This window comes from Haemaphysalis longicornis, unplaced genomic scaffold, assembly GCF_048455015.1.
Source record: "Haemaphysalis longicornis isolate Haplotype H1 unplaced genomic scaffold, Haemaphysalis longicornis Haplotype H1 scaffold_4, whole genome shotgun sequence".
Taxonomy (NCBI): domain Eukaryota; kingdom Metazoa; phylum Arthropoda; class Arachnida; order Ixodida; family Ixodidae; genus Haemaphysalis; species Haemaphysalis longicornis.
Genome location: NW_027526361.1, coordinates 93,504,065 through 93,517,623, shown reverse-complemented (window position 1 = coordinate 93,517,623; position 13,559 = coordinate 93,504,065). Strand labels below are relative to the sequence as shown.

Below are 13,559 nucleotides of genomic sequence, written 5' to 3'. Positions count from 1 at the left end.
ATTTGGACTTCGCCGCATCTGCTCTGTGGCGGCGGCAGAACTGCAGTCCCAGTTTATCACTTGAAACCGAAACCCCTAGGGCCCGTCCGAGCACTCGTAAGGAGGCAAGCGCCAAGCAGAAAGTTGAAGAAGTCATTGCCAACGAAGAGGCGCAGGTAATATGTAGTGCTGGCCAGCCGACATACGAGCGTGCAGCTACCCAGGAGACAGTCAAGTCTAAGGTCGCATCGTGGAGACGGGAATGCACCGATAGCACCACTGAAAACGCAACACGTGGACGCCAGAACAATTGATCCGCCGAAACGGCCCCGAAAGAATATAGACCTAAGGATCCGACGGCGAACCCAAACGCAGTATTGAAGGATGGGACGGTAAAGGCGTGCTCGAGAGCTTTCAGTCATAAAAGCCCATCCAAGGGGAAGACAAAGATAAAGGGTACACCCCAAGAACGTTCACCAAAATGCTAGAGAGCGCACATGGAGAACAGCGAGAACAGCAACGACGGAAACGACAGGCAGATCATCCGGCGCATAAGCGGTTTCTCAAGGCAACGCAGGACCAGCCAAGAACGCGCACAGGTACCTGTGTCAGCGAAGCCGAAATGTCAGTAGTCGGGTGGCTGGAAGAAAACTCATACGGTGGTGTGTAACCGCAACGTTCCCGCGCTGTTGACTCCATCGCCAAGCCACGTAAGCAAAACGTCGAACACCGCAGATGGAGATAGACGACATCGCGATTGTGATCCTGGCCGACAACGCACCGCAATTGCAATGGGGACTTTGCCAAGTGTCAGAGCTGTATGACACGTTTTATGGCCAATCTTCAAGTTTAAAAACTGCACCTGTTTTGTATTTGCCACCTAATTATCTTGGGCCCACGGGAAAATGTAGGAAAGGAAGAATAGGATGAAGCAGGCGTGAGCACGCACCGCGATCGTCATGAGGATAATGGTTCCGATCACATCGAATAAAGAAGCACGGGTCACTCTGTCTAGGACTCTGGGCCGTGCCTCGCGGTAGCTTCCGCGACATCATTGACGTCTCAGGCCGACAGCCTTCGGAGACTTCCAAGGGAGAGCGCAGGCGGTTTATGGCATGACTTATCTTTCCTTTGTACTGCTAAAAATTAATCGGCGCTAAAACAGGGACGAGAGGAACACGTAACTCACAACACGGTGCCGAACTTCCAACTAGAATTTATTGAAAAAGATGCTGCTTATATACACAAAACTTATCGATACACAAAGTCCTTATCGCTGACTGATAAAGAAGTGGCTTTTTTAAACACGTGATGCATTTAGACGTGACAATTGCTTCTCGTTTTTAGTTTTTTAGTTTTGTGTATATAAGCAGCATCTTTTTCAATAAATTCTAGTTGGAAGTTCGGCACCGTGTTGTGAGTTACGTGTTCCTCTCGTCCCTGTTTTAGCGCCGATTAATTTTTAGCAGTATGTACCAACTCGCCCACATCAAGCTTTTGTTCCTTTGTACGTCAAGGCGTCGAAGTAGTCACATTCAACTTCATCCCTCTCAAGAAGATCGATGATTTTCTGATCTACCTCATGAAGTGCGGTGTACTTGCTCTCCAGCTGGTCAATGGCCTCTTGCAGGTCGTGCGGAGACGCTGAGGTGGCATCCAGAAGATTCGTCGCTGCCTTGAGCAGTCTAGACACTGCGCCACGAAGGATACGTTGCTGTCGGCGCAGCCTATCCATCGCACGCATTCTATCTGTCGTCGCTAGTTGTTCAGGGCCAGCCATGCTGACCTCCGGCTGAGGGCGGATCTGAGCAGCGTAAACAACCGTCAAAAGCGCAAGGCTGTGTGAACCTCAAGCCGGGGGTCTCCTCCTTCTCTCGGCCTGAGACATAAAACCGACTTCATTTTCGCCCATCCATATGACCCTCCTCAACGCGGCTCACGCATATCGGCCTCTGCAGTTGTCTTACCGAAGCTACAAGTTTCTGCTTTTGACAGTGAGCCACGTGGGTCCACGTGGATTGTGGTCCATGTGGATACGACGGCCGACAGTGACTCGAACCATCCCGATGTCGTCAACGTGAGTACTGCGAACCGTTTGAAGCCTTACTTACCGGCGCTGCAGACAGATGTCTTGACGTTCACGTCCCTGACGGGGAGCCAACGAAACAAAGGCATATGCGACCATGACGTCCGCAGCCACTACTCAGGCTAGCGTGAGGCCAGAAGCTCCTCTCGAGAATTACTGCTTTATGACGGCGGTGCAAGAAACCGTTCCGTCCGACGCTACGCGCGGCGCAGAGAAGGGCTGCCTACCTCGGACAGAACAAGATAAGACGATCAAGAACAATTTGTCTGGTAACATTCCGCAAGGCTTTGTGCAGGACCAAGACGTCCCTTCAGCGCAGTATTATTCATACCAAAACGCTAAAGATTGGGCTAAACCCAAGAACATGCAGGTAGGCCCAGAACCCAGATAGCGTCCAGCGTCCCAACGAGAGGCATTTGTGAAGAACGCGAGGCTACGCCAGCCACCGACAAGGACGTCTCGGCTGCTTCCGTGCAAATGGAATACAACAAACATGAGGGTAAGTACGGGAAAGAAAAGATAGAGCCTCCTCCGTTTGTGTTTGAGTACATCTTCGTTCCCGATTTCATGAAGGGCAGATCCTTACCACTTCTAGCAACTCGACTATCAAAAAACGTTGCAGCAGCGGGCAAAGTCACACCCATCCCGGAGTCTGAGCCGTTCTATCCGCCTGAAGGTGTAGAAGCAGAATCACCCTGGCTCATAGCTTCGGCTCCGTGTGAAGAAATCGAAAAGCCGTATTTCATTTATTCATTATTCTCCAGATCAACCGCTGGACGGCCTCCTGGGCTATAAGCTGCGAGCTGCAGCTTGACTAGGCCTCACCAAGCATGAAACTAAACCTCACACCAAGCATCAAACTAAATTCGGCGGAATCACAAAATATCGAAAGCGACCCCGATGGATGCGCAAGAGCTATTTGGGAACACTGCTAGACTCGCCGCTCAGAGGCTACCGCAACAGCGAAAATTTGATAATTTCCCGACACCCCTCCCACTACAATTTCTAAAGACGACCTACTGGATTCGAAACGTTTCAGCGAGCTGGACGCATAGTTTTGGCGCCGTCCGCTTCGGCTTGGCGACGCCAGGCTCTGCTGAAAGTTGTACGACGCGGATGCACCGTTGGAAGCGCAAGAGGGGACAGCACTTCATGACAGCTTTACACGGATTGAAGTCGCGAAACGAAACCCAACCATGAGGGATTGTGGACTTCTTTCACATCCTCGTAGCAATTGTCTCGCTGGCGGAGGGAGAGATATGATTAGGCGTTTTGAGCAGATGAAGAATTCGGCGACCTCTGGGCACCGTCATGATCCTATCGGCCTGCCCACCCAAAACAAGCATGCGTTCCCTGCAGGTTCAAGACACCGGGAATGCAACAGTTCCCTTTCCGGCGCACTCCGACCATCGTGACTTTCTATGGAGTCTGTTGGAAATTGAGAAGCGAAAAGACACATATGAAAGGAGACTCAACGAACACTGGAAAGTCTAGATAGGTTACTCAGCGTGGAGAAGTCAGAAACTTGTCAGGAGGGGAGCAACAGCTCGTGTCTCTGCAAGGAGCCAAAGGATCCACTCAAGTTTTGAAATGGACGGCGGGACTCAGTTCGCGCATTGTTCGAAAAGAAACATCAGTGAGAACAACGACGGAATTTGGTTGAGACGCAGTAACAATGCCACCTGGAGAAGCCAGCGACTGGCCAGCAAGTTCCATGTGCGGTACAGCGTTTGTACAGCGCTGGACACGAACGTTGCGCGCGCGGAAGGATGTTAAATCTCCCGCTGGCTATGCGCCAGCCATCATCATCAGGCAGATTTCCCGTGTCATTAAAGTTATCGTCCCCGCTACGGGCAGCCATGGCCCAGGTCTGCCTTGCATTGTTCTTCCGTAACACGGGCCTCAGTAAGGGCAAATCGCTCTGCCCCAGACATGCTGTTAAGCTCGCCCGCAAGGATGCTGTTTCTGTATCGCTGCTGCTCGTCTCCCTCCATGCCTCTTTGTCATCAACGCAAAAGCAGCTCGCCTGCTCGCCGCTCCCACTACGTGAAGGAGGAGACAGAGCTCGGTATGGGACTCCTTCGCCAATGTAACTGCACCAAGCAGCTCACCTTGGGCATCCGCGGCCATATTTATTCTCCCTTGCGAGCATTTCTAGGGGCACATAGGCTACCGAACGATCGCCGGAGTGCGCTGCAGTTTCCCCTTTTCGAGAATACGCGGGGGGTGCCCCCGCATTGGCGCGTGCTATTTTCGCTGCGCGCATGCTGCATTTCTCGCGATAAGAAGAGCTCTCATAAAATTTTCTTTCAACTGATGTAAGCATCCGCATCAGCACGTGTCCAGCAAGTTCGGTTTAAATGTAAAGTAGTTACAGAGTTCATTTTTGTCGGCGTCGTCTGCCACGCGACCCGCGGCCGGCAGACGGTCCCGGCGACTTCAAGGGAGGAAACCCGTTGTTCCGCGGTCTTCGGCTGCCGTCGTTTCCTCACCAAGGTGACAGCTTTTCAGCTTGTCACAGCATATTTTTCTCTGTGTTTCTTTTTGTTACTTCCTTCGCGTGTTCGCGCTTCGGACATCCAGATTTTATGGACTGCAGAAACGCTGTGGCTCGCAAGAAGTGTGAGATAAACGTGACTTCCTGTAGCGCAAAAAAATCCGACAAGGACAGAGGGAAGTGACAGGAACAGGCGCTAAGCTTCAAACTGAGCTTTATTGAAAAAATTTACACTATCTTCCCGCGAGGGGAACCATGGGGTAGATGCGACGCATCGGGGGTTTCATTTGCGTTTCCGTTATGTTAGCGTATCCGTTGTTGTTGTGTGTCCATATTTTACGCAGCATGTTCACCCCCGATGCGTCGCATCTACCCCATGGTTCCCCTCGCGGGAAGATGGTGTAAATTTTTATCGGGGTGGCTGGTGATTGTTACGGTTTCGCCGACCATCGCGATAGCCCGCCTGTTAGTCTCCATTCAAATCATCGGTGGTCATCGGAGGATGTCATCTGCGGAGCGGCGGCGGAACGACTGAGCGGCGCAGTTACCGCGTTTACATGCAGCGAAATGAGAGAGAGCAGCGCATAGCAGCGCGTGCACATGTGTTAACCGAGCGCAAGCTGCGCGCAAGCTGCGCGCTAACCTGCACCCACGTACAGCTGGCACGGCGACGGAGCGAGCGCCGCCGAGCGCTAACACGCAGATGGCGCTGCGGTGAGAGCAGCGCTAGCGCGCAGCTGGCGCGGCGAGGAGAATGGGGGAGGGATGCGGACTACGCCGAACGACGCCGGAGGGACAATGCGAGTGAAAGAGATGCGTCGCATCTAAAAATTCGTAAATTTAAACACATGGATTACCGCTACCAACTATCCCAAACCCAAGCTCTGCTGAGATAAACGTGATTTATTATAATTAATATGTTATTTCTGACTCTTGAAACAATCAGGTGGCCCTTATAAAAACGCATTAAAATGAACACGCTATTGAACAGGTGCGCGGACAATGCCGCATTTCCATTTTGCATGTCCTAGAAGAAATTTTTGTTTTGCGACGTTTGTGAGAGAGTGACCCGCTTGGAGTACAACAGCACAGCTTGTAGTGTATAACTTCTAATTACTGTTGATACACCGAATATGGTGCGTACGTCTTATAATTACTAGTATTTGTGCATGTGAGAAAAAACAAAAAAAGGACAAACAGCAATCAACTCGTTTTAATCCCCTCCAGAACCCATCTTGCAATAACAAGAACGCAGTTAATAACAGCCAGGCACACTGGTAGAAACTTTTTTGAACAAGGCACACGCACAATCGCTATCACTGTCAGTGACCATGCAAACTTGTGGAATACAGTACCGCCTCCCTGCTTCAGCCACACGCCATCGCCGACTCGCACACAAAAAAATGATTGATTGTAGGGTTGCGAATGCGAACAAAGCGGCCGCACGAGCCCCTTAACCAAGCACGCGGAAAGCATTGGGGGAACTCCCCTGACTCCCTCGAAACGAAAAACACGCCGCTTCACAACAAAATCAGTGCTGCCCTCTCGCGGCTAAATTTAGCTTCGCCTCCCCATTAGTCTGCTTACGTGTTTTGAAGGCGAAAGTGTGGCTTGCTGTTTTGACGGTTACCTTTCATATGCACGTCCACCCATCCTTACAACACCCACGCTATTTTGGCGGCCTGAATCCGTCTTAATCCATCTTAATACATCGTAAGTAACCTTAATTCAATCTAATACACCTAATTTTATCTTCATCTTCATTCAATCTATCGAATAATTCGTAACGCACCTTTATAAACCTCAAGAGTCATCGCTATCAATCACGACTCACTGATTAATTCATCTTAATTCGTCTAATCAATTCATCCGAATCCCCTTAACCACCCACCGCGGTGGCTCAGTGGCTAAGGCGTTTCGCTGCTGAGCACGAGGTCACGGGTTCAATTCCCGGCCGCGGCGGCTGCTTTTCTGATGGAGGCCAAAAACAAAAACGCCCGTGTGTACGAGACTTCGGCGCACGTTAAAAAAACCCAGGTGGCCAAAATTAATCCGGAGCCCTCCACTACGGCGCGCCTTATCGCCTGCGTTGCGTCGGCGCATTAAAACCCTACAATCAATCAATTTATCAATCAATCAAATCCCCTTAACCATCGTTACCTCGCTCACCAATTAATCCTTAACATTGGTAATGATTATTCATCTCATATACACAGATGGCATGCGCAGTTGGTTCGCTTCTGGCCTTCGCTGGGTTTTTGTACCCTTCGTGCCGACACCGAGCTCACGCAAGGCCATCTTCCAAATAGACATATCAGTCTCTCGCCTTAAAAGCCATTTTGCTAAAACGCAATAACGAGTATAAGCTTTTCAGACCCGCAAGCAGTGATCCAGGCCGCACGAGACACTCCGGCGGGCAGTATGTCGTGCAACCTCGCGCCAGGCTCTTAGGCTAAGAGCTGGCCAAAATTTCAGTTGCTTGGTGTTCGTCTTCAGTGTTGCTGTTGTTGCGTTGCTGTTGCAGTTCATCTGCTGATCATCTCGCTCCCCATTGCTACCAGTTAACATCTCTCATTACAGCGCAACCCCGAAAGCTCGAAAGGCCCCTTCTAAACAATGAACACTTTGGGAGAAAGAAGTCTTGCACCATGCTTTCAGACCCGGATGGGTTCAGTGCTTCTAGTTAAGGAGTCGAACATCACCACCCTCAGTTGCTGGTCCTTGATCAACGAACACAAAGTTGTACACCTTCCGAACCAACCTCGTACCGCCGTCAGAAATATACAAAAAAACAAAAAGACAAAAAAACATTTCGCATCTTTCCGCAATTAATGTTGTTGACCCTGTACCACCCATTTTTTTCCCTCGCCTCTAACAATTCTAAGCGCGGCCCACGCGAAAGGAACGTCGCATTCACTGTCGCGACAGGGGCATTCACTTACGAAGGTGGGCAGTTCCTCGAGTGATGTCAACAGAGACACTGGTCGAGCCAAGCAGGGACCGCCCGAGAAGATGGGCTCGGACATATGGGTCTGCAGAATGATCGTGTCCACCGACCTGGGAAAAGAACGAAAAACATGCTTACGGACATCTTCAGAGTGCAATTGGCGCCCATAGACACGGTACGAAGTTATGAGGGGCTCCAAAGTTACTATCCGACACTGTGAAAAACGCAGTGTGCTTGAGAAAACGTTCGAAATGCACGACTTCAGCTGTTTGTTAACGGTTGCTGTGTGGGCCATTCATACGTATACTCACCTAGGGAAGTCTGCTGATATACCCCGTCGAGATACAACTCCTATGTAACGATATAGCCTTATCGATAGAGCTTACTTTTGATATATCGTCCTCCATGGTGTACTGGCCATGGTCAAGAGTGATAAAAGACTGATGTCTTATACTGCGGAACATGTATCTGACGTATCCGGCTTATACCACTAGTAAAGACGCAAATGCCACTTTGATACACTTATGAGTAGGGGTACCAGAGTAATCATGTTCTGCATTAAAAATTCCTTGTGAATAAAAATTAAATCCGACTATCTCAGAGAAACTAATCATGGCGTTATTACGTGTTGTAGCACAAGGTATGCGTTCTATGAGGCAGTATGAATTTTAAGTTACACAAGGGAATTCAAGTACAGTGAAACACTTTGGTCTGAATCTTTCGTGCACCGCAGATGACAGAACACAGCTGCGTTACAAACATTGAGACTAAGCAATGCTTAAGGATAGGTTTGCAGATGTGAGCGTAGCGCTCATCTCGTATGGATAAAAGAAAGGCAAGCGACGCACTACATTCAAAATTTGTTTCTGAGCGACTTCTCTTCTCACCGAGAAACGCTAAGAAGCAATTCACAGCCTATCCAACAGTGGCAGCTCCCAAAAACGGCAGCTGTCTAGCCAAACCATGCACTCCTACAACGTCATACCCACCACCCCGCTTAGCTACGACAGCAGCAAAGCAATACGAAGCAGATGCATTGCACGTTTTAGTTAAGCACAGAAAATAACTCCGTAGATCAACTAGGGGTCGCTTCTGCAGTTAAGGATGTCATTCTAAGGCGTCAAAAGGTACGGCGTTTTTGAGCCCCTGTCGCAGAAAAATTGGTTCGACCGTCTGCGTAAAGCTTGTTGATAAGGAGGACAAGGAGATCGGTCCAGAAAGATCCGCTGCTATAGCAGAAAGGACAATATCCCTCGTGACAAAATCAACGCTAGATGCCTAGGCACGCTACCATTTTCCTTTATCAACGCTAAAAATAATTTCTTTCGGCACCTTCCACTGAAACCTAACATGCTAAGTCAAAGCAAAGCATTAATAAATACTTATCATTCGAATTGTTCTACTATGATGAATTATGACTTTCAACGCATGCACGGCTCGTTCAGCCCCGCACTTCAAGCATGTAGACTGGATGCCCTTTTCCCCTGCAGGAGGTTACAAAATAGCTTGTGTTACCCCGAACACATTATCAAACGGTACCCCTTAACCTCATCAGTATTTATAACGCCACTCAGAAATACAAGAACTCGCTCAGGCAATAACGTCAACCTTCCTACGGTACATAACTGCTACGGTAACCGGACTCTGCAATATATTGGAGCTAAAATAGATTGTTCACAATATCGATTCTGCTTCACATTAAACAAAGTCAAAAATTTTCAAGCGCATTCAAGAAGTACATGCAACAATCTCGCATCGCTAATTTAATTCTTGAAATTTTGCTTTTGCAATCAGTTGTGCACAACAACATACCTTTTGTTCCCTCATGACGTGGTTGTCTGTTGTCTTTTCTATAAATTCTGTAGTTATAACAATGAAGTTTGTACACCCGTAATGTGTTTAGTTTATTCACAAGATGTTTCTTGCCTCGTCGCCTGTTGCAAACAGTGTATAATTTGCATATTCTATGTTCTTGCAATTTTATGTTCTTGCAATGCTTAGTGTACCAGCTGCATGGGTCCGGTACTACCGTTGTTGCTAATGGCCCAGACGCAATTTTCACTATTGTACCAACCAATGTTTTTAAGTAAATAAAAATGAGAAGGAATGAACAAACGTGAATGAATGAACAAACGCCTTCAACCATTGTGGCATCTCTAAGATGTAGTGACAGCACTTAAGCAAAGAAAGTTTCACGATGTGTGCAGGGGTTGTTTTATATCCGCGGCGAAATCTTGTGCCGATACTGCCCTCCTATCAAACAATTTCGGTCGAGAGGCCATTCCACAGAGAATACCTGCCAGTCTTTATTGAAACGTGCCCGCACCCGATTTCGTGCATCAAGGATTTAGTTGCAAGTCCGATGATACTAGCCCTGAATGGGGAGATATGCATGCCCAGTCGAGACTACGCAAACGAAAAATTCAGAGGAGGCAACATGGTTGCAGAAGCGCACACTCCATTGCCCTCACGAGGAACGAAGTTTTGATTCTTGAAGACTAGATAAAGGTGCGTGTGGTGGTGCCCGTGTATTGTTCCGGAAATGCACTTTGAGACAGGCTATCTGTGATGCCGATTACAGCTTTTTGTGTTTAAATTACGTATTTTATTGTTGCGTTCTATGCCTATTCCGTTTTTTATCATTTTTGTATAGTCTTAACTTACGTGCTAACAGTATTTTCCTATTTATTGCTACTCGAGCGATAACAAATTTCAGTTGTTAGTCAGCGCTCTGTGCATGTGGCCTCACCTGTCGTCTCATGTTTCTCGCGCTGTTTCGCACTCGTACAGCTGCTAGAACTCTAAGCGTTGTGTTTAATCACGAGCTGTTTTCTTTCACTAACGCGCTCCGGCAGGAATCTCGTCCTGGTGCTAAATGCGGCGCTTATCTATGAAACCGGGTTTACACGACTCTGGAAACATTCGTTGCACCAACAGCAAAAACAGCTTAAGAATTGTGTGGCCGGAAATGTAAGTTTTCTTACCACCATAGAAGCGAGGATAACGTATGGCTGCCATTTTATTTGCACATTCTCAAAACTGATCCCCGAAAAATTATTTTTTTGAAAAAGCATTGCCATAATATGTCTGCAAAAGGTAAGTCTGGCACTGTTTACCCCTATTTAAATTTTTATTTTGCTTTACAATACTGCAGACTCTCTTTCGGACCTTTCGAGACATAGACATTTTATAGTCCAAAACCATTCAATCATCTTTATTTTGTTATCCGACATTGTATGCTGAATAGAAATTTAAGCTGAAAAAAAGTACGCCCCTAGAAAGCGGTCTCTTTTCTACTGTAGGGTAAGCGTTAACAATCGGTGCCACATGAGGTACGTTTCTCGACCATGACCCGACTAGGTCACGACAAAGGGCAACGTTACGTCAGGAACCGGGCATACTCACCGCATTCCCGTCACTTCCGCGACGAAGTCGCTCACCGCCTTTTCGTTGTACAGCCACACGCCGATGAAGGTCATTGCGTGCTTCTGTCCTTTAACGGCATTAGCCAAGGCCTGTAACGGGAGGTTTCAGTATACGGCTGCGGCCACCGGTCGGGCAATGGGTGCTCCGACAAGGCGGCCGAAGGCAACACAGCGCGCACCAATACGAACGACACGGCACCGACAGCTACAAACGCTCCCAGCTCAAGGTAGCAAAACACAGTCGAATTGAGGGCTCATCGAAGTTCCCCGAAAGTGTGTTGACGAGGGCAGCGTAGTGTGATCCCGCGTGTGACTAGGCGCTGAATGTGCTATTAGCGAAGGCGTTACTTTATAAGAGCGCACAATTTCTACGTCGACTACATGTGCACGAGGAATCCCCCCTGTCAGGCTGTAGCGCTTTCAGTGTGCCACTATCCCCGCATAAAAAGATGCTATTAATAGAAGGCGCTAGGGCCTTGGTATTTTTATACGATATGCTGTGTGTATATAATGCCCCTGAATTGATGTCTTCCTGCTAATGCATTCATGTACAGTAGTGAAATCGATATTTAGGCTGCTCAGTTTATAGCACTCCCTAAATATATTAGTTCTGTACCCCAGTACGCTGACAACAATGGAGTTAACATCGTAGTAACGAATTACAGTGGTGCCGAAGCCCACCCAGACAAGTTTTAAATGGCATGAGATGCTAGAAGGCCTTAAAGACGATAGCCTTTCTTGAGCTACTTAAACGCAGAAATTTTGGTCTGTCTGTCTGTCTGTCTGTCTGTCTGTCTGTCTGTCTGTCTGTCTGTCTGTCTGTCTGTCTGTCTGTCTGTCTGTCTGTCTGTCTGTCTGTCTGTCTGTCTGTCTGTCTGTCTGTCTGTCTGTCTGTCTGTCTGTCTGTCTGTCTGTCTGTCTGTCTGTCTGTGACTCGATTCAGCCACCCGGCCAAAGTGAAGCAGAATCTGCGCAATAGTCTTATATACTCACAGCCACATGTAAACGCTTACGTACTGTGGCAATCTTCGTACTTGTCAACATTGTTGAACAACAACAAAACATTATGCAACTGGGGGGCAGAAAATCAATGCATGAGTGATATTTGCAGTGTTCCTTCGTGGATGCTTGGTTTTTGCGATATGAAATGAAATAGTTCTTAAACTGCAGAGAATCGTCGCGTCCTGTTACTTGCGCCCCTATAGCTTCTGGCGGAATTTTGAGAAATCAAACAGCAAGAGTAACAAAAGTTTCCACAAGACATGTTCTACGTTCCACTTGGAATGTACGTGGAGCAGGGCAACGTGGTTTTGTAAACATTGTTGTATGGTGCCTCGAATCACGCGCGTCTCCGCCTTACGGCAGTGCTGCAATCGAGGCACCCGGCCTGGAGCAGTAGGACGCAGTAACTTTGAATTGACTTGAGCAAACGTTTAGCGTGTTATTGTGGAAGGAACGAAATCGAGAGGAACAGCATGACAGGGGAGCGGGAAAGAGGTGGGAGGCATTTAACGTGGCAGGGGCGCCAGTCGACTATCGTCTTTCGTCGACATTTGCAACGAAAGGAGCAAATACGCGGCCATTTTTTCTAGGTGATTATTACTTTTGTGTCCTAGTACACAGACAACAGTGGAGTGAAAAGCGTGAAAACCAATCACAGCGGTGACGAAGCGTACCCAGACCGTTTTGTACGGCGTATAGAGGCGCTACTGTTATCGGCTGAATGATTGCTGCATCAACTGAATGAAAGAAATTTTCAACTATGATATGAAAGAAGACTTCCCCCATTTACTTAACTCCAAGTGGGTGGGATTCCACGTGTCTGTCCTTTGTGTCTTCGGGGTAAGTCCCGAATGAAATCGAGGTAAACAGAACAATTAATAATTTGGTCGAGTTGGTGGTAAAGCTAGGGGTGAGGGATTGTTGCAGTGAAACTAGTTGTGCTTAATTAACGCATGTTGAGCCGACTCAGGCTAACGGCACCCCGAGCCCGATGATGTTGTAATTCTGGGGTTTAGTGCGCCGAAACTACACCTCGGACATGAGGCGAGAAAGTTCGAGGGCTACGAATTAATCCAGACTAACTGACAATCTATAACGTGCGTCCAAATTACGACAGACAGGGGTTAGTGATTTTTGCCTTCATCTGGAAAGAGGCCGCCGCCGTTCGAATCGAAGCCTACATGCCAATGTTGAGGTTGAAATAGGGAGCAATGATTTGTGTTTGAGCTGAGGTCGATGCAATGTGATCCTTTGTCGACCTTTGTGAGGTCACTCTGGTGTAGACATTATGTTTGTTGAACCAAGAAAGTCATAGCACGCCACGACTAGGCGGAACTAAGGTCAACGAAGGCAATCGCAAGCAGGGCGTAATCGATTGCGTTATCGTAAGGTAGTAATCGACTGCGGGCGTAAGCTTGTGCGGCTGTTAACTTCTACCCACAGAATTAAGAGGGATCAGAGAACATGCGCGGTTATGAAGTCGCATACATTGCTTATGCACCCTGAAGGAGGGCCTAAAAAAACTTTTTTAATAGCCGAAGTGCTCTTACGATATCAATAAGTACGTGTGGTTCGTAGAGTACTTCATGACACGAGTTAAATATTACTGCTCAATAGTATAGA

The 13,559-nt window shown here is 48.0% G+C and overlaps 1 protein-coding gene across 1 annotated transcript in view; it reads right to left on the bottom strand.

Annotated features, from left to right (window-relative positions):
* LOC144179842 (uncharacterized) overlaps window positions 1-13,559 on the bottom strand; it is a 37,238-nt gene that overhangs the window by 22,018 nt on the left and 1,661 nt on the right. Inside the window, exons 3-4 of the mRNA XM_077708272.1 lie at window positions 10,915-11,024; window positions 7,505-7,619 (exon numbers count right to left, since the gene is read on the bottom strand). Of these exons, the coding sequence (XP_077564398.1) occupies window positions 7,505-7,619; window positions 10,915-11,024 (225 nt within the window). The remainder of the gene's footprint in view (window positions 1-7,504; window positions 7,620-10,914; window positions 11,025-13,559) is intronic.